Below are 21,673 nucleotides of genomic sequence, written 5' to 3' on the forward strand. Positions count from 1 at the left end.
TAATTAGTCTAGACAGAGCTCAGAAGTTGGGTGGTGGCCTAGCCTGAATTCATAGGAACACACTCTCGCTTTCTCACTTAGAGTCCTCTACGCCTTCCTCCTGTGAATACCTTTGTCTCAGCATCTCAAGTAAGAACCTACTGGTTTGCAAACTTCACACCTTCTACCACCCGCCGGGCGACAATCTCTCCGTCATTAAGCAACTAATGGAAATCATCTCTGTCAATGCTGACTCAGCCATGTCCCAAATCTTCCTATGGGATTTCAACCTTCACTGGTCTAACCCCAACAACCTCGCTGTATCTTGCCTTAAATCATTCTTAAATGATCAAGAACTGATTCAGCACTGTGACAAACCAACTCATATTAAAGGAGAAACTTTAGTCCTCATCATCTTGAAAGCGCAGACCATCACCCTGGATTCCATTACCCCGTGTGACTGGTCTGACCACCAGGGCATCCTCTTTTATATTAACAGGGAGACAGGGCTGGCTTTAGCACTGGTGGCACCCAGTGCAACAATAATTTGTGTCGCCCCCACACCCATTACTGCCTCCTCGGATTCCCTCTCTGCCACCGAGAAAAAGGGCCCCTCATCTCTCCAATCATAAGTTATTGCTAAACACAGTGCCCCCCCTGAGATCAGCACCCTGTGTGGCCGCACCTTTGGCACTGCCCTAAAGCCGGCCCTGCAGGGAGGTGTCGATGAGGAAGGCTCAACCAACGAAATCAAAGATGTGGAAAAGGGACCTCAGATCAATACATTCTAATGAACTAGCTGCCCACTGTAAATCTGCACTCTCCTCCAAAGCTGACTTGGTTGAGGTGCAGTCACTCACCGACTCCTACAATTTGACCATCTCCAACATTATGGATGACATTGCTCAATTACAACAAAAAAATGCCTCAACAAAAACACGGAACGCCGCAACCTTAGGACAGTTGAACGTTCCTGGTGACCCATTCCCTCTTCGGACCAACTAAAACTACTTAGAGATGTTAGGAGCCTCTACAACAACCAAATCAAGAGCGCTAAGGCTGACTACTTCAGACTCCAACTGGATCAAGCGCCCCAAGAAACTTTTCGAATTAGTCAAACAGCAACCTATTGTAAGTTCAAATCACTCTGACCCTGGTGGCAGCCCACCCTCATGCGACAAACTTGCTGCTTTCTTCACTGAGAAATTAAGACTCATCTCCATTGACCTCGCCTCTAAGAAGGCTCTATTGCCTTCCTCCAGGGCCGCATCACCCCTTGACCTCTTAGAAAAGGGCAAATCTACCAGCATGAACACCAAGAACAATGCGGCAAGGGGCACCTTTACCCCATTTAGTGAAAAAGACACCCACAAGATTCTTCAGAATATCAACCCATCCAACCACTTCAGTGACCTCTTGCCCCCAGCCATCTTCAATGAAATCAAGAATATACTCATCCCCACCTGGACAAGGATTGTAAACACATCTTTATCACAAGGCACAATCCCCGACTGCCTAAAAGCAGCTCAGGTATCACCTATACTAAAAAAAACTAACACAGACAAAGCTGATCTCAATAACTTTCGCCCTATCTCCAACATCCCCACCCTAGCGAAACTCCTAGAAAAATGCATACAATCCCAACTTTGTGCTCACATGGAGAATTATCAACTCCTAGACCAGCATCAATCCGGCTTTCGGAAGTGGCACAGCACCGAATCGGCTCTCACTCAAGTTATGGAAGCCATTTTTAAAATGCTTGACCAAAATGAATCCTGCCTACTGATCCTCCTTAACCTTTCCTCCGCATTCGACACGATTAATCATGACAACCTCCTATCCATTCTGTGAAACAGGATGGATTTTTCTGGTCAGGTTCTACAATGGTTCTCGTCCTTCCTCCACCACGGATCTCAAAGAGTCATGGCAAACCACTCTCTCTCTCAGCCTTCTCCAGTACTCATGGGGGTCCTCCAAGGGTCCGCCCTATCTCCTATCCTCTTCAACCTGTTCTTGGAACCATTAGCTAACTCACTAAATTCCACAAACATTCTCTTCCATATGTATGCCGACGATACGCAACTCTATTTAAAAATCTCCTCCCCGGAAAACATCATCTCACTCACCACTACCCTAACGTCTACTCAAAACTGGTTAACTGAGAACCATCTCCTGTTCAACACCTCCAAAACAGAATTCCTGCTCATCTCCCCTTCGAACCACATCCCCAAGCTAGACCTTTGGCTGAATCACCTCACTGCTTTCACCTGCACTCCTCTCATCAGAGACTCAGCCAAATCTCTCGGAGTCACCATGGACAAGCACCTGAATATGATAAATCATATCAGCAATGCGTGTAAGGAAGCAAACCACTTGATAAGGACACTCAGAAATATCAAACCTTTCCTTCCATAAAATGAATTTCAAACAGGTGGTCCAAGCGCTTGTCTTGCCGATGCTAGACTACGGCAGCGCTACCCTCTGTGGCCTTCCCGAATACACCCTGGCTCCACTAAGGGCATCACTGAACGCTGTGGCTAGACTGGTTACAGGCACCAAATGAAACAAGCGCATATCCCCAGTCCTAAAATCTCTTAAATGGTTGCCCTACGAAGCACGAATTCAGTATAAGATTGCCGTTCTGGCACACAAAGCCCTTCACTTCAAAACTCCCAGGTACCTTAGGCAAAAACTTGAACTATCCTGTGGTGTATGAGCCTCAAGAAGCGCCAATACTTTCCTCTTGAAACCACTCCTCCTTAGCAAAAAGAGAACGTGTCACCGAGCATTCTCAGGCGCTGCCCCAAAGATATGGAATTCTCTTCCACCGGAAGTACGCAGAAATACCTCAACGACTGCGTTCAAATTGGAAGCCAAAAGATTCCTAATGAATAAATTCTTACCTTAATTGGACTAGGCTCACCTGCTCGAAGACATTGTTCCTACCACCATTGTACCATCATTTGATACTGCTCTTCTTTACCGCATACTGTGACCCCCTTCGTTGCCCACTTATACCGGTTTATTGTACTACCCTCTATGGTGCATTTGTCCTGTGATCTATGATCATTCCTGTTTTTCTACTCCTACTTGATGTCAATATTGCATTTATGTCCTTCCTTCCGTCCTAATGTAAAGCGCTCTGATATCCTTCGGGATCTTGTTCACACTATATATAACTTTATAAATAAATACACCAATAGACCCCCCCATCCTCCAATGCTCAGACCTAGATGGAATATCTTTGACCTCAGAGATCAAAAACCCAGACACAGAACAAGAACACATGGAAAACACATGAACTTACAACAGCCCACATATCAGAAGCTCAATGCCCCTTTTCTCCACAGATCCCCACTGAAAAGTTCCGCTACACCACTTCTTACACTGCAGACCCATATGATCACTGCTATAAGTACTTGTGATAATGGTAAACTAAGTGAATGTAATACTTTGATGTGTTCATAGATTCTTAATCCATTCTATCAAAGCTGTATTTAAAAACTTGTGAAACTAAATAAAAGCTTTAAAAAAATACAAAACAAATGTGCGCCAAGCAGAAGGATTGTGCTTGTGCTGTTGGTAAAAAACCCATAAATATTTTATGTAATTCCTATATTTGAAATTACAATAAGGTTATGATACAATACCTCAGTAGTAGAAAATATTTTGTCATTTACCAGATTTTTCACTCTCCCTGGGTATGTCCAGAGAGATAATATAAGTTTCATCATGACCAATTAGTAGATCTTCTCACTGATATCTTTTCAAACCCATCAACACTGATCACAAAATCCCCCACAGAAAAAATATAAATATAACATTTCCGAAGAGGATCTCTTCCACTCCTGACCTCTAACACACCTTTCATTGTTAAGGACAATTCTCAAAAGAGTAGTAGCTAATCAGTCTGATCTCCACAAACATAACATACCTAATAAGCATGGGTTTTGGCTCTCCAGTGGTATAGACAATGCCACTATCCAAACAGCAAATGATTTTCTTTCAATCGATAATGTTTGCAAAGTTCACTCTTATAGCTGCTTGGCCAGTCAGTAGCCTCTAGTACCATTGTCCTCCAGAAATTGAAGTTCCCGAACAGTCATCATGGATTAGTGGGTCACACAGGCTGGCAGATGACTTATTAAATATCTTACACATGATTTGTATTAAGTACCTTTTCTTCTTGTAATCCAAAGCTGTAGCATTGCAGCTACCCTCCAAAGATTATTATTATTACAAAGCATTACAAGAATGCAAACAGTCCTTTAATATGATGATTACAAGCCATCCCTTTACCCCCATCAAGCTATGGGTCAACTTCCAAAAGTGGAAAGGACAATGAACCTGTACAGACTAAAAGGGTCGATTTATATGTTTAGCGGACGGAGGTCTAATTTGTAAGGGCGATGGAGTAAGTTACACATTCACCCTGATGGAGCCTCCGCTCGCTAAATTAGGAAATTACCATCACGGCAGTTCATGTCAATGCTTTTTTATGTTTGACACATGGCTCCGTCAACATAATGGAGCTGTCTATCAAGATTATTTAATTTTAATTTACAATACGAAAAATACGAAAAATACGAAGTGGAATTTTCTTCTTGAAAATAAAAAAAATGCCTACCTTGCCAAGGGAGTTATCTCCCATGGGGAGGGGGGCATTAGACAGTTTACACTGTCACTTACTGCCAGGACTTTCCAGGCAGTGATGGGCATTGAATATGGGCCGGTATGTCTGCACATCTTAATTAGGTGGGATGACAGATATCAACCTCCGATGCCCGATGGAATAAGGGCCGTTGGAGTGGAGATGGAGTAACCTTCGCCACGGTTACACCAAAGGTCAGCCCACAATTAAATCGGGTCAGCAGACCATTATGTTGGTGGTAAGGATACTCCATTGCAAAGGAGTATTCCTATCACAAACATATAAATTAGACTTGATCAATGCTGAGATACTATTACCTGCTCCATCTTGAGAAGGAAGCAGTCGATGAAGTCCCTCGGGCAGTTGGGATCCAGAGTGTCCTGATGTGCTTTAACACGTTCTGAAATGAAATTCTTCACCTCGGTGATATGGTTGTTTATTATATGGAATGGTCCGGGAAGACATTGCATGAGACGAGGAAAAGCGTTCAGCAGCTGTAAGAAGTAAAAAGGAAGCATCTCATTACAAGTTAATTCTGGGATCACGATCTAGTCAGACAGATTACTTAATTTCTGACCTGACACCATTTAATAATCCCAGTGGTAGGGGGAATTTTCTGAAATACCCATTAAAGCGTGAAAGATAATGGTATAGAACACGTTGTCAAAATGGGCCAAGAAAGTTTATTCCTAACTTGCTTTTCCTGTTTTGTGTTTTTTTTCCTTATTCACGTTTCAGCCAAACACAATCTGTGATCTACTTAATAGCTACTATCCTACATCACTACAGATATAGTGCTTTGATCAAAGTAGCTGATATAAATGCACCCTCATTCGTTGTACAGTGATAAATTGTGTGTTTTGGCTAATATCACTGTCTGTTGCAACTAATGTATTTATAATTCGGATGGATGATGTGATCTTTTGTAGAAATAGGTGAGTTTAAGGTGTCTGCTGATATGTTTAAAACAAAATGAATAAATAAGTACATTAATTACATTCTGAAAAGGAATTCAATGATTCAATCTTACAATTATTGACCAATTACTCCTTAAATAACCAAATAATTCAGTAATGAGGAAAGGAAATCAAGCAAATAATTATCTAAACGCAACATTCTCAATTACCAAAATAAATACAATGAATAGAATTGCTGAGCAATCATATTTATATACTGTTTGTAATATTAAATAACTATATTTGTGTTATAAGTTCAATTATTCTCACACTGCATATAGCCATTTAAACACTGGTTTAGTTCATCATCATAAACGTTATACTTTTTTTAGAAAAACATATACGCACATGTTATAAAAACCTATACTTACTGTTTGAATAAAGCAAAATGATATATGCATCTAAATCAAGTATCTTCAATAAGGTTCTATATAAAAAAACAATATACGTTAAAAATACACTTAACATATATGCAATCTCCTCTTAATATTGTCAGGGTCTATCCTGCTACCCTTTTCATTAAGAAGTGCAATATTGATCCCCAAGCTCTTTCAAATAAATAAGGTGTGACATTTATAAGAGGAAACTTTAAAGTAGACCATATCTGACTGCAATTGCAGCAAAAAGGAATGAGTAGGAGAACATTAACTAAACCCATATTTCCTTAGTAGAGGTTTACTAAAAACAGTTTTTGGGGCGTCATAAAAACAACAGAAAAACAAAGTGCAAGGTACCTTGTTTGATAAATTGTCACATGGACTACTAGATAATGCTCTTGCCCAGTCGTTATGCCTGTGAAAGGTGACCATGCGAGGAAATAGTTTAAGTCTAAATCTGTGTTGAAAGTCTACAATTTTGACCTATTATTGTTGTATGCCTTCTTTCGCGGGATAAATACAGATACAGGCCAACACTGTGTTTGTGTCAACCCAAAGTGAACCTCTCCTCTTCAGACAGCAGAAGACACATATGCTTTAGCTCTGCCTTTTCCACCCGAGTTAAGGTTTACGAGTTGTCAAATCAGTATGGTCTCTCCAGCTTAGCACATAAAAGTTTTGATGTTCCTGAACCAAGGAATGGAGAGTGCCCTATCCACCACCAAGCAGTCCTTCAGTATTAGTCTGATCAGCAAAGCCTGCTTGTTGATCCGAACCTTGTGCTACAGCAGGAGTGGAATAAGCCTACTAAGATCTTCAATGAAAAGCACACCCAATTCCCTGTGACAGAGATAGGGCGAACATCTGGTGGGAAATGAAAGCAATCTACATAAACAGCCATTTTCAGATAACTGTAGCGTTGTTGTCTCTGCAGGTCTCCATATGCCCATACCAAATGAGGTAATCAAGAGACACTTTTCCTGGAAGATCATACACATTTCCCACAAAGGCTTTAGTCCCAGCAAAGGTGAATAGTAATAATGAGCCCTTCACAAATTGGTCATTTGTTTAAGATCAACACTGTTAAAATGTTATCAACAGCAGTTGCACGAGGTGATACTGCATGCCTTAATAAAATATTTTATTCAGGTAGACCTTGAGATCCAGATCACCTATAAACTTCACATAGGTATTCAATACGGATTGCCGGGCTTTTGGAGAGTGAGCCATCAGCACCACATCATCCATGCACAGGGGTGCTTTGAAGGGGTGATGCCAATCTGAGGCATGTTTCTGCACTTCCTCAACAACACCATCTGTGAGTTATTTATGTAAGGGGTGAAAAGGAAGGGTGCAAGTACTCAGCTATGCCTACCCACCCACTATCAATTTGGAACTCTTTGGAGCACTCCCAACCTATGCCATATCTAATTTTTGCAGTGGAAATGGTATACATTTGCTTATTAGATTTATGATTGACTTATCCACCCCCACCTCCTCAATAACTCCCCATAACATGCTACTCAGTACTCTAAGAGACTACTCTGAGCACTATTCCTTTTAGCATAAATACTGCTAAAATCCAGAACCCGTTCATGGCCCGAAATAACCAATTCCAGGGAAGGTGCAAAATAAGGGTGTTCTAAAATATGCCAAAATGCTGTGCTGCCTTTATCCTTACTAGCGGTCACTAGGGCATCCAAGGCATCATTTTTAATGCCATTCTTCTTATTATCAGTATATAGTTCCTTCTGCAATCAGCTATCTCTGCCCATGATCTAACCTGTTTGCTCAAGGCTAGTGTTTGGCTGCATGTGCTTTTGAGCACTTATTTCCAAACCAACCATTTGACTTGGAAGACCGTATTGAAATGGACCATGTGAGTTTGTCCTCATGTACCAAAAAATTTCTTCAAAGACTGTCTTTACTTCTGAGTCATCAGCGTTTTCATCCAGACAGATGCCTATATTGAGTTTAATAACTCCAACTGACTACATCAAGAACTCCTTGGACTAACCATGTTGCAGCTCATTCGAGGGCCATTAGATCTCGTAAACCTATTCCCTTTGCCTATATCTGGGCATGTAGATGGTTCCTCCAGCAGAGTGGAAAATATCTCAATGCTTTAGGGATAGGAATCACTCAAGCAATTAATATGGGTCCGGGAATTTTTAAGAATTGGGCTCAGGTATCGTAGCATTTTCTTTATTTGCAAAAGCAAAATTTGATTTGGCGAGGTGGTGGTTGATCAGGTTGCAATAATCATCATGTTTTAAGTACATCAATTCATTACCCTCTGTATTGCAAAACCCATAAACCTATCTGGCTGGTAAGTTACATAGATATACATTTAAATCCCCACCCTAAAAACAAGTAGAATTTGTGGCCTCTCCTCTATATAAAGTAATTTAAATATTTTTCCAACGAGTGTAAGACACCTAAGAATTATAAACATTATCATAAAAATGAGCAAAAATTATATGAATGCCTCTAGTGTTCTCTAATCCGATTATTTGGATAAAAGGGTTTCCCGACAAATACTTAAAAACTCACCCTTCTACCATGGTGGAGATATGGATGGAGCGACTTCCTTTAGCTCTCCTGGAAGTGGTGCGTACAGTGGGCATCATGAACCGATTAATATGCAAACAGTTGATAGACTATGTTTCTTGGATTCATAGAATTGGGAAACCTCCAATGAAGTTTTTGCAATCGTCATTGGTCATTTATTCTTGAGACTGGTCAAGTTTGAATAAAAAAAAATTGCAGCTTATTCATAAAGCTCTCAGCTGCTACTCGCTCCTGCTTGATGCCAATTGAGTTCAAGCCTGAAACTAAATGGACTGTGGGCTCTTGGGGAAATGCTCTAACATGTATCCCACACACCATCAAGCATGATCCTACAGGTATGTGGTCGCCAGTTGATGCACAGAGACAAATATTGTCAAATGAATGACTCTTAATCTGAACACCATTCTCCTTACACTATAGGTCAATTTATATTTATACTTGCCTCTTGGAGGTATTTAAGGTCAGCTCTCTGGATATCACAACCTATAAAGCTCTTCCTAGGAGCATTCAGAGCATTTGAAATAGGTAGGGGGCAAATAGGTGGCTTAATTGTCATCACCACTTTCTTCTACCTCTTGAGTGATGGAGACTGTCCAACCACGACTAACGCTGCAGACAGTGTTAGGGGTTTATGGTTTATACAAGAATCCTCCTCTTATTTTTTTTTAACAAAACATTTTATTTGGTTTTTCCTTGGAAAGATGGGCGAAAGGCCTACAATGACCTGTAGGAGAAAATGACTTAAAACCACTATAATTCCCGCATTTCGACAAAATTCCAACACCTGACCAACATGCAGGGGATAAAACACAAACAGAATGCAGACAATGCTAGACCTCAGGACGTGCGTACATGTTAAAATAGCATTGGGATCTATTTTCAGCTTATGCAGGATGTTCCAAAAGTATACATTAGAAAGCAAGGCACCAATCAGGGGTGGGTAGGTGGCGGGGGGGGGGAGCTCAATTCCTCGATATGACGCCCAACGGGTCCACATTTTTCTATGTTTAACAGGGCAACCACGAGCAAGGAACACTGCCATTTCGGCCACCATACATCTGTCCATTTCGCTCTTCCATTTACCCATCGCCATGGGAGACGTCCCTTTCCATAATTGTGCTATGTCTCTCTGGGCAATAGTGAGGGCTAAAAACAGTAAATGCGGTTTATACACATTTTCCCAATGTACCTCCTGGAGACAGGACCTAACTGTATGTAGTAAAGTCCGCTCCTCTTGCTCACACAGCAGACATGTGGAGGATTGATTCACTCCCATCCACCAGAGTCTAGTCTGTGTATTGTAAGCCCTGTGCAGATATTTAAACTGTATCAGGCGGTATCTAGTAGAGACCGCCGCACCCCGTGGGCTAGCGATGGCTTCGGCTCAGTCGTCGTCAGTCAAGTCAGGGATGTCGGCCTGCCACGCCTGCTGCGTCTTGTCGAGTGTTGTCTGTGTGTGAGTCGTTAGGGTCTAATATATAAGTCTATCTTGTGGAGGCCTAAATCTCCCATTAACAGATGGTCTTCTAACGGATGGAATTCTGGAAGGGTCTCAAGCGGTCGAATCAGGGGGGTGAGTGCATAGCGCAGACGGAGAAATTTGTAGAATTGTGTTTTGTGCAAGTTGCATTCCGTTTGCAGTTGGTGGTTGGATTTCATGGTAGTGCCCCACATCGCCAAGGGTCGATATCCCCACCAGGTCCCATCCCCGGAACCCCCCTCCAAGGTGGCCACCGGGTGGCGGTACGTTCCCTGCCATAGTAGGGTTGCCCGGGTAAGCTTACCGTGCCATCCCATCTGTCGGACTATAGCCCGCCAGAGCAGTATTACCACTTTACCTGCTGGAGGCATAAAATCCAGGCGTGCAGCGCTATATAAGAGGTGGAGGAGAGAGGTCCGCTCCATTGCCACATGCTCGATCGCATATGCCAGATCAGTAGGGGAGTTACACCACCATTCGTTTACCACGAGTAGATGTGATGCAGTGTAATATGAGTAAATGTCTGCCGCCGCGATTCCTCCGCAATAAGTAGATTGCACACATGTTCGAAGAACGACCCTGACAGCTCCACCGTTCCAGAGAAATTTGTTTTGTATGGCATTGACCTGTGCAAACCATGAGCGTGGGATATGATGCGGGGAATTTTGGTCCTCCTCTTATTTTGGTACCTTCTCCCTTGTCCAGAATTATGCTTTTCCCTGTGCTAGATAGTACTTCCGGTTCGGAGCTGGCAGCTAGTGAGGCCTCCAGTCTAGCCTCAGTGCTGCAAATCTCCGTGTGTAATGCCCCCCATAAAGGTGTAGAGAAAATTTGCATGGGTGTTTTTGGATACATGCTTTAGCCAGAGCAGGTGTTATCAGTTTGCTTTTACCTATTTGAGATGCACAACAATAGACCCAGAGAGGTGGCCCAGCCCACCTCCTCCCAGCCAGGTCCACACAAAGACAAGTCTTGCACAGTGGGAAGTAAGAGCACTCATTGTAGCGCGAAGACACCTGTGCTCCACTTTCTCCTCCACCTGAAAAGCAAGAAGGATTCTGGTCTTGATAGTACTGAAGCAGTGTCAGTTAGTCCCAATAATACAGTGAAGCGTTTAGTTAATATATGAATAACTGAATACATAAATTGGCATCTAATGAGTGTAAAGCTCAGCTGCACACAGGTACAGAGAGCTAGAGCAATTTGTAGCCACATCCCTGGGTGTGTTGTTGTCTATGCAGAGGCTGCTACAGGGTATTCATCTTCTCAGATGTGCTGATACCATATTAATACCCTCCGCACAGGTTACATTCTCCACCCCATGGAATGTGAAAGAGGGAAGAAGGGATTGTGTCCTCTGTCTCACAGACAAATCCCTTTAACCATTTTGGCTGTTGCTACCTTTTGCACGAGGCCCCTTTGTGGCCTAAAACATAGTGTGCCTGCGTGGAGCTGGGTAAAACTGTGTCCTGTCCTGTGTAGAAAAGTCTGGAAATTGTGCTCAAGTAATCACAAGATTTGCTTGAGCTCTTGCAGCATTTGGCTAAAGTCACAAGGTGCAGTAGCCATCGTGGGTAGAACCATCCAATAAAAGGCAGCTATGCCCCCTCCAACCACCAGGCAATGTTGCTTTTGTTTCAGAGCTGTTGCACTCAAGGAATAGCATCTTGCAGTGACTTCACCTTTGAGAAGTCTTCAACCGGAAGTCAGCAACTGAAGAAAGCACTGCACAAGTGTCAGGGCTACTGTTATACCTGAAAGACTGAGTGGTCTTCCTCCAACTTTTACCATACCTCCACATATTTGCTGACCTCGTTTTTGCTGATATCAGGACTCTGTGAGCTCTTACCACTGCTAAGCAGTGCTTAAGTGCTTGTGCTCTCTCCCCTAAACATGGTAATATTGGATCATCTCCAATTGGCATACTTGATTTACTTATAAGTCCCTAGTAGAGTGGTACTACAAGTGCCAGGGCCTGTAAATTAAATGCTACTAGTGGGCCTGCAGCAGGAATTGTGCCACCTACTTACGTAGCCCTCTAACCATGTCTCAGACCTGCCATTATAGAGCCTGTGTGTGCAGTTTACACTGTAATGTCGACCTGTCAAAATAAACCTTCAGCAAGGCCCAAACCTTCCCTTATTAAATATAAGCATATAAGTAATACCTCTAAGGTGGGCCCTAGACAACCCTGAAGACAGGGTGCAATGTATTTGTTTTAAAAGGCAGGTCATTGACTTCTAATTTTTATGTCAAGGTAGAGAAAAACTCTTTATTTCGTTTTTCACTACAACAACGCCTATATCTCCCATAGGATAAAATAAGAATTATCTTATTACATTTTATGAGTAATTTACAAAATCAGAAAATATAACTGATTCAAGTTTGGTGTCTCTGGAATCACAATGTAAAATCCAAACTTATGGTGAAGTCGGATGGTAAATTGCAATTCTGAAAATGCCACTCACACAGAATCAGGGCATTTGACATACCTGGGGTCAATCGATCATCATTCCTTTACATAAGAAGGGCGATAAGTCAGAGGCCTCTAATTATCGCCCAATTTCATTACTGGATGCTTCTGTAAAGGTGATGAGCAGGATTTTGCTGAAGAGGCTAGAAGACTGGGCAACTGATTTTAACATCTTAACTAAAGTCCAATACGGTTTCCGCAAAGGTCTGGGTACACTGGACCAATGCGTAAATCTAGACCTTTTAATCAGTAAATATACTGTGGCCAAAAGTGGCAACCTCTTTTTATGTTTTGCTGATTTGAGCAGCGCTTTTGATTTGGTTAACCATAGTATTCTTTGGGAGGTTCTGCTTGATGCAGGGGCACCAAGGGAAATAGTGTATTTTTTAGCCAGATTATACGAAAAACTTTCATGTAAAGTCCGCTATGGCACCCTTGGCGAATGTACCCCGTTCTTTAAAGTGTCTCGGGGCATTCGTCAGGGTTGTGTTTTAGCCCCGCTTTTATTTTCCCTTTTTATTAATGGTGTAGACCGATCCTTGACCAATATTTTAGCAGATGCCCCCCTGATTGGTGGTAAACCTGTTCCGCTGTTACTTTATGCGGATGACGCTGTTCTTTTATCTCGAACACAGTTGGGCCTACAGCGCCTTATTGATAATTTCACGCAGTTTATACAAGCTAGGCAGCTTCGTGTGAATAAAACTAAGACATACGTAATGTCATGTGGTCAGGCAGCCAAGCAGGTAAAACATACTTTCTTTCTAGATAAGGGAAAACTGACCTCTGTTAAATCTTTTTGTTATTTGGGAATAACATACAGTAATAGTGGGTCCTGGAATGCGGAATTTGATGCAGTAAAAATAAAAATGTTACGGTCCACTAGCAGTATTTTTCGTTTTGCCTCTAAACTTGGCTCACGAAGCATCTATGATATGATGAACATATATAACGTATGTTGTGCTTCCTCTGCTCTGTATGGGGCAGGGGTATGGGGTCACTGTGAGGGTATTTCCCTGCAGAAGGAGGAAAACAAGTTCTTAAGGAGGTTATTATGTGTTCCCCCTTCCGCCTCCATACAGTTGATCCATGATGAAGTTGGGATCGAGTACATCTCTGACTTAGCAGCAGTTCGGCCACTTTTATTGTGGCGATCTATTTGGGCTAAACCGGAGACCCGATTCACTCAGGATATTATCCTTGACTGTATAGGTTTGGATCATTCCTCACGGGTATTATGGTTAAGATACATCCATCATTGGTATCTACTTTTGTTCAACATTAATGTGTTCCGTGAGCCGGAAAAGGTTGTATCCATTTCAAAAAAAGAAATTAAGATAACGTTCCTTAATTTTCGTAAGGCTGAGCGAGACAAAGCTGTTGGAAATCTTGCTACTTTGAAATTTTACAAAGATTTAAATTTAGCTTCTGGACTACAATCCTATCTTGTATTTGTGACCCGCCCTTCCCACCAGTATGTATTAACACGGGTCAGATTGGGTATAGTACACCACTTGGTTGCTTTTCCAATCACAAAGACTAGTTCAAACACACCTTGTCCGTGTGACGGTACTTCTCGTCAGAGTAGTTGCCATTTTTTACTTTTTTGTAAATTTTATCAGTATTTTAGGCTTAAATACCTTAAACCAATTTTTATTAAATACAACATTTGTACCACACAAACAGCATTGATATTTTTATCTTTACTAGTGAACGAGGAGATTTGTTTCTTCTTGGCTACTTTTATTTTAAAATGTACAGCTGCCAGGAAAAGTATTGTACTGTAATGTTGTTTACTGACCAGTCTGTACTTGTGTTATACAGCTGCCAGGGTTTATTCATGATGAAATTAATGTTATTATCCCTGTCTGTATACATATGTTTTATTTCTCTTTGAATTTCATACCAATGTCTGTATTAAGGTATTTATGCAGTGCCCCACAGTATAGAATGATTATTTAATAATTTTAATATACAGTTCCCAGTAAAGGCCTAGTAAGTAATTTCTACTGACTTCCAGTTAGTCTATGTAAGAACGTCGTACATTTTATAAAAACATGTTGATCTATAGAGGCATGATTACTTTTCACTTGCTGCACTTTAGCTTTTTCCATTTTTTAGGAAAGATTATTTGGTGATTTTAATATTTCAATTATGTTTTTGCTTGTATGATTTGTATGTAGAAATCGAATAAAAGCTTTTGAACGAACGAACGAACGAACGAACGAACGAACGAACGAACGAACATATACAGGAAAAAAACAATGGTTCTGGTGGGAAAATACAAAAATGTTTGATAATTAAGCACGATGGCTTGTTAAGGATTCTGAAAGAGAGACACTCATAATAAAATGCAATCAGGAAACCAAATACTTTTAGCACAGAATCATATCTAGTTTTTTTTAAATCACAAATTGTGCTCAGTGTACTACGCGAAAATAGAATAAAAACACTTTGAGAGACAAAAATGTGACATACAACAAGGTTTCTTAATACAAGGAAGTGACCATTATCAATTAAACACTAATGATTAAATAGTTTTGTTATTATTTCAAAAAAACTGGAATGGTTCGTTTTTTTAAGTCATTGATGTTTCGACCCCACTGTTACTGGGAGGTTCTCATCAGGACCTGACAGTGAGGGACACCTGAAACACAATAATAAAAAGCAACTGAGCAGAGGTATAGAAGAGACCTGAGAAAATGAATGAGTAGGAAAACCTTTACTACCTGAAAAATCTCAACATTCTGCAGACTTAGTGGGTGGGGTGCACATAAAACCCCGAGAGAAAAGGGGAAATTTACTCACATGGAAATAGAGACACAGCATTAGATTCTAAAAAATGATCACTTGGAATATGATCTGTTCATTAACGTCGTGACTTACCCCAGTGAGGGGAAGTGGCGGGGATAAATCCTGCAGAATGTAGAAGGGCACACGCTAGTTACTGGGAGCAGTGGAGACAATCAATCAAAGCCTCCAACTGCTGCTTAAAAAGTTAAAATAAATGACGTGAGCCTTGTGCTAAAAGGAAGGAGAGAGTGACCCAAAACGTGCACATTCGACGTGTATGCACTCACCCGAACAAGGTCGTATAGTCAGTTGCTTTGTGCGTCTTAGTTAGACACAAATCCAGAAAGCACCAAAGTCCATTGCACGTCACAAGATTAAGTGACTGTGCCCCGTAATCTGGATGACCGTCAGGGCCTGCCTCGCTCCAGTAGCAAATGCTGCGTGTACCCGGCCCATCTTCCACACGCTAGTTACAGCGTGGAATGACGTGCAGTGAAGAGCGTCTGATCGAAGTATCCCGACAGCACTATGGGAGACTAGCACGAGCAACCGGGCGTCTCTGAAATTATGACTAGAACAATTACCTGAATAAGGAAATGGGAAAGTAAGGTGTGCATTTACAAGGCATGAAAGGTCTTCAGTAGCTCTCAATTAGGGTGAGATAAAAGGACATGTAATAAATCAAGTAGATCCATGGCAATGACAGAATAAGGAAGAAAAAGGATATATACATACAGATACATCAACGATTTGTAACTACACAGATTAAAAGGACAAGATAGCAATAAACGCAGTATGTCCAAGGTACGTGCATTATAGCATTTATTTACATCATTATGAAAGGTCCGACAATAATTCCATATGACAAATCAAATTACATCTATTTCAGTTTGTGAGAATCGTCACAAAGCTACGCCACTTTTTCTGGGGGATTCAGTCCATATGATAACTCAATCCACATCTGTTTCAGTTAGTAAGAGTTGTAAAAAAACTATGCGATTCCTCTGGGGTATTCAGTCCTTGGTCAATAGAATTGCACCGTTCCATCCACTTAGATTCCATGCTTTGTAGAATGTGTGTAATGCCACCTCCTCTTTCTCGGATCACTGACATGTCAATCACCTGTCATTTCAGCTGTATGTGTTTTGTCAATGAAACGGGTCACCAATGGTGCATTAAGTACAGCTCACCATATTCTGCTTCGTGTTGGCAAATCCTGGCGTTTATAGGCTGTGAGGCTTGGTCAATAGAGGGCAAACGAAAGGGACACCAGACACAGTATATTACATTACGTGAATTGCAATTTGATACAAAATTCAGTTCATGTTTAACATTGTTATGTTCAAAATATTTATTGTAAAAAAGGTGCAGGCAATGCAGTGCCCACAACAAAAATGACCCTTTAATGGTGGAAGGCCCCATGCTATTTCTTTAAAGTTCTGGATTTGGAGATATTGGGGCGTTGTGTAGATGAGTGAACCAAATGGTCTTTGATATTTTTGCCATGCTTGAAAGCATACATCAGGATTTGTAGTGAGGGATCTAGGTTTATTAAGTTAGCATTTTCTCACTTTAGCCATTTGGTGCCTGCTGCCTGTCCCTGATCACATGCCTGGGGTGGGTGATAGCTGGGTTTTGTGTATTCCCTCTAGACAGTCACACACAATGGGAGCTTAGGTGTGACTTGATGGGCCAACCTGGCAGGATCGGAGGGAGGGGATGGACCCAGCCACACCTACACCTGAATAGGTTGTGTCCCATCCTCACATGAAGGGCGGCATACCCACATGTATTGATTCTGGAGCCAGGTTAGGAGGGAAGAGCCTCTGTGCACTTCAAAGATATGTCTTTTAAGACTTCCCCACTTCAAATGCACCACTGGGTATAAGTACCGGACCTTAGACACCACCAAGATAGTACACTTTTGGACCTGTGGATACTCTGCCAGGAAGAAGGACTGCTGTGCTGCTGAAGGACTGCCACTGTGCTGGACTGCTGCTTTGTTGGACCTTTGCTTTGCTGACCTGCCGCCCTCTGCCTGGGTGAGAACTGGACCTGCATCACTTAACCCCAGAATCCCACTGACTCTAAGGGTTAGTTGGCTGGTCTCCTGATCTGTAGTATCAGGGACATAAAAGACTTCCCAACCCCTGCATCTGGACTTTGCCACTTGTGAGTCTACTCTGTCAAGCATCTTCTCTGCTGAGCGGTGCATCCTTGAGCAGAACTGAGGCATCCTCTCGGCTGAGCTCTGGATCCCAGATCATAACCGATGAATCGGCGCTCTTATGTGGATTGGACCTGCTGTGAAAGTCTCACTTCACTGCAGAATCCCACATCTGAGACCAACGCATCGCCTTCGAAACTGCCATTGGTCAACACTTTTCCCAGCACAAAGTCCTCGCATCCCTTGTCAACGGCAGTCTCTACAATGCCGCAGAAATAAAACATTGCTCCTTCAATGCTCATTGGAACTGGTGCATTGTCCGTCCTGCGCCTGTCATCCTTAACAATGGACTTCACATCGCAAGCCCCATCGTCAGGATCCTCAACGTCGACGCATCAGGACCTCGCACAGCAGCCATGTCGCATCTCGGAATCGGAGCATCTACTGCACTGCACATCTTCGAAGTGGATCCACACAATGCTCCGCAACCAGGATTGATGTTCATCTGGGTAGCTGTAGCTGCCCTGCGCATCAACACGGTCAGCCGGAAGTTGTGACTTTTCACGGTCTGGCATGACCAGATAGCCCCAATAGCCTTTTTTGCTTCTTGCCACTATTTTTACTCAAAACATTGACATTCAATATCTCCAGTTCTATTTATTGTATTTTTGTCATTGTGGTCTTGTTTTATTTATTAAATTAAGCTCTATTTTCTAATCTGGAGTGGAATCTTTTTGTGTGTTGTTTTCACTGTTTTACTGTTTGAAGTGTTGCACAAATACTTTACAAATTGCCTCTAAAGTTAAGCCTGACTGCTTTGTGCTACACTAACAAAGGGTGAGCACAGGTTAATTTAGGGCTAGCCATACTCTTAGCCTGACTAGAACTGTGTTTACTGTTTGACTAGGGCTCGTACCTCTGTCTATCAGGAATCCAATTTCTAACATTGGTGAGCAGCGATGAGGATAGGACTTGTGTTTGTGCAGTGCATTGATTTGGTGTACAGAACTAATCCACATCCTAAACAATTTTGAATCTGCCTAGGCTGCCACACAGCAGACATGTTGCTGGACCCCTGGGTAGAGAGCCATCCGCTCTCCCAGGCCTGCAACAATGCACATCCTGGGCGAGGTGCTAGGTCTCCTCCCCCAGGATGGGTAGGGAAAGCTTCAAAGGCATGCCACCTTTGTGAGCTTCTCCAGGCCACTTGCTGTACTCAGCAACTGGCCCCTACCGGTTCTGACCCCCACCCTGGGGGGAAGACTGGCGGGAAACCCCAAGGAAGGAAAGGGGGTGTGCCAGCCTCTGCCAACCCCACCCCTCAGGTGGGGGAGGCGAGGTGAAACACATCTCCGGGAATTCGCCATCTTGAAGATGGGAAGCCCTGCCCAATTAGGACTAGGCTATTGCCCCCCTCCCACAGGAGAGTGGCAGGATAGGGGGTGTACCTACCCCAGGGAAGGGACCCATTGGTCCCTGCCTTTTACCTACCAGTAACGTCCCTAAATGTAGTATTTAGGGGCACCCTGAACCTTCCTTCCTCAGATCCAGATTCCGAAACAAGAAAGAAGATCAAGAAACTAGAAGACCTGCCGTGCAGCTGCTAACAAGAGAAAGATACCAACTAATTTGGCCCCAGCCCTACCGGCCAGTCGACCCTCAAACCTGCTCCTGCTAAACCCCGGCGTCTCCAGTGGTCAGCAACCTCAAAAACCCCGGAGGACCGGACTGCCTTGTGACTCTAACTAACTGGGACTCCCATGAGCAGTGGTACTGCTCAAAGCAAGTAACAAGCCCTGGCATCAGCCAGGAACCGCGAACCCTGCACACTCTGCACCCGCCAAGCCTGGCCTGTGCCGGAGTGAACAAAGACCACGAGGACGTCCCCACCGGTGAATGTGACCCCGAATCCAGCACCCAAGGACCCACCTCGATGCTCCTGATGATGCCTGCAGCCTCAGAACCAGGGACCCCTCCAACCGCGACCAGCAGAGGGTAAGATTTCCCGAAGCCAAAAGGCACCCCTGCACCCGGCGCCCTGTGGCCCCCTGTGCTCAACTCCTGGGTGCCTACCTATCCTCCAACTACCCAACTTACCTCTCGAAGTGGTGGTCGCACCTGAAGAATCTTCGTCCCCGAGCTTGCACCCTTTGTTCGTTCTTGAGCTCCTCCTTTGAAATCCATTGAGCGCCCGACGGCTCAAAAGCACCCTGCACCCAGCCGCCCGACTGCCCCTGGAGTGAAACCTCTGTCCTAATCTACTTCTCAATTTGCCCTGAGCAAGTGACCAGGAGTCCATCTCCCACAGCCGCGTGGCCTGCTAGCTGGCAGCCACCAACCAAAGGCCCCCTGCCTCCCATAGGATAACATTGGGCCTATATCACTCTGCACCCGGCTGCCCCTGTGCCGCTGATGGTGTAACAACTGTACTTACCTGACCCTGAGAGACCCCCGAGTCTATGCCCAGAATCTTAACTCTGCCAGTCGAGTACTTACCCAAAAGCCGATAACTCATTTTTCTTCCATAGGGTAACATTGACTGGTTTCACCTGGAAATTCTTCTAAGTGTCGAGTTTTGAAACTTTAAAATATTCATCTAAAATCAGCCAAATTACGAAAATGAATTTACTCACCTGTTATCAGAAGAGATCCCAGTGCTGGATCTTGGTGCCCAGCACTGACCCTGCAAAGTAATTACAACCATAATTACCGCTAACTTGATTTTCCTCTATAGCAGTGGTTCCCAAAGTGTGCGCCGCGGCACCCCTGTGCGCCGTGATGAGAAGCCAGGGGCGCCGCGCCACCGCTCAGGATGTGGGTCGTGGAAATTGCAGCCGCAATGCCTCCCCCTCCTTTGTGCTGCTGCCAGGTCATGATCCCAGCCCTCGCCCTCTGCATCTCAATGGCTCCATTAACGTTTCGCTCATCAGCCCCAGCGCCTTACCTGCTCCTGCTGCCCCAGTGGCGAGCTGCTTATTACTGGACTCCCATTGTCCTTGCAAATAAGGCCGGCCAGGGCGAGGCCTCCTGTGCAGGGGGGCTCTGTGATTACAGCTAATGGGCCCAGATGAGTGGTCACTCCCCAGATCAAGGGCGCCTCTTTAATCGGACCCCCAGGGGGGGGGCTTGGCTAGATAGAAACATCTCTGGCTTCAGAGCAGCGTAGAGTTAAACGAGGCATCCTTCGGAAATGCAGAGGTGAGCATTTTATTGTCTGACTGGAACAACACCGAGAAATCAGTAAACTCCTCTCTCACGCCAATAACTTCAAGAAAGCCGTATGTTATTCTGTGATTGAAAGAACTTTGTTTTCTGATAAGAATAATCACCGAGCAACCAGCCTTTTATTCTCTGACAGAAATACATTTACTGAGAGACACGTCCTTCATTGTTGGTGAAACGGGAATCAGCAAGTGACATTTTTCCTTGAAGACAAATAACTCTTTCAGAGATGGGCGTATCGTTTATTTTTCCACGACGATTTACTTAAAATCTTTTAAACTATTATTATTATTTTTCATTAGAAACTTTATGATGTCCCCGGAGCGTCTGCTTAAAGGTGCGCCATGGTGCAAACAGTAAAAGTGCACCCTTTCTGTAATAAGGCCCATGGTCTCTCTTTTATTCAGGTAGGGACTTTTTCATCCTTTCTTTCCTATGCCACAGTTTTCCGATTTTTTCCTGCTTGTTTCTCCCTTTCCTTTCTCTCTCTCTGTTACTCATAGAAAAAATCTGGCGATGAAAATTAGAGCCAGGTTTTCAAAAACGAGTTCCTGCAAGCGCCATGTCAATCCACCTGCACAATCTATGCACTGACAGGTGCTGTAGCTACTCCAGCGGTAAATATCGTGCGTCATTGGTGAGGATTCAATGTGTAAAAAACTGGAAAAGAGAAGAACGGAAGACATTGCAAAAATTGGAATGAGTGCAACATGGTATAATAAAAAACACAACAAACAAGAAAACAAACAGTCTTCCACCCGAGAATAACTCAGCTGGGAAACTGAATCAAGCAGATCTAAATTATGAGGACAGATGTGGTATCAAGATAGCTGAAAGAATATTAAGGCCAAGCGCAAGGGTGATTGTAAAATGAGAAAGATGCGCTGTGCAGTTTTACTTCTTTGCAGACACTGAGAGCCGTAGGTGGACGAGGGTTTTGTTTTGCGCAAATTAAAAATGAAATATAATTTTCCTACAGTATATATGAGCAGTGAGGAAAGCAA

At 43.2% G+C, this 21,673-nt stretch overlaps 1 protein-coding gene across 1 annotated transcript in view; it reads right to left on the reverse strand.

Annotated features, from left to right (window-relative positions):
* Window positions 1–21,673, reverse strand: part of LOC146798068 (cytochrome P450 2G1-like) — a 592,985-nt gene that overhangs the window by 181,986 nt on the left and 389,326 nt on the right. Inside the window, exon 5 of the mRNA XM_085625289.1 lies at window positions 4,948–5,124. Within this exon, the coding sequence (XP_085481415.1) occupies window positions 4,948–5,124 (177 nt within the window). The remainder of the gene's footprint in view (window positions 1–4,947; window positions 5,125–21,673) is intronic.

This window comes from Triturus cristatus, chromosome 9, assembly GCF_964204655.1.
Source record: "Triturus cristatus chromosome 9, aTriCri1.1, whole genome shotgun sequence".
NCBI lineage: Eukaryota > Metazoa > Chordata > Amphibia > Caudata > Salamandridae > Triturus > Triturus cristatus.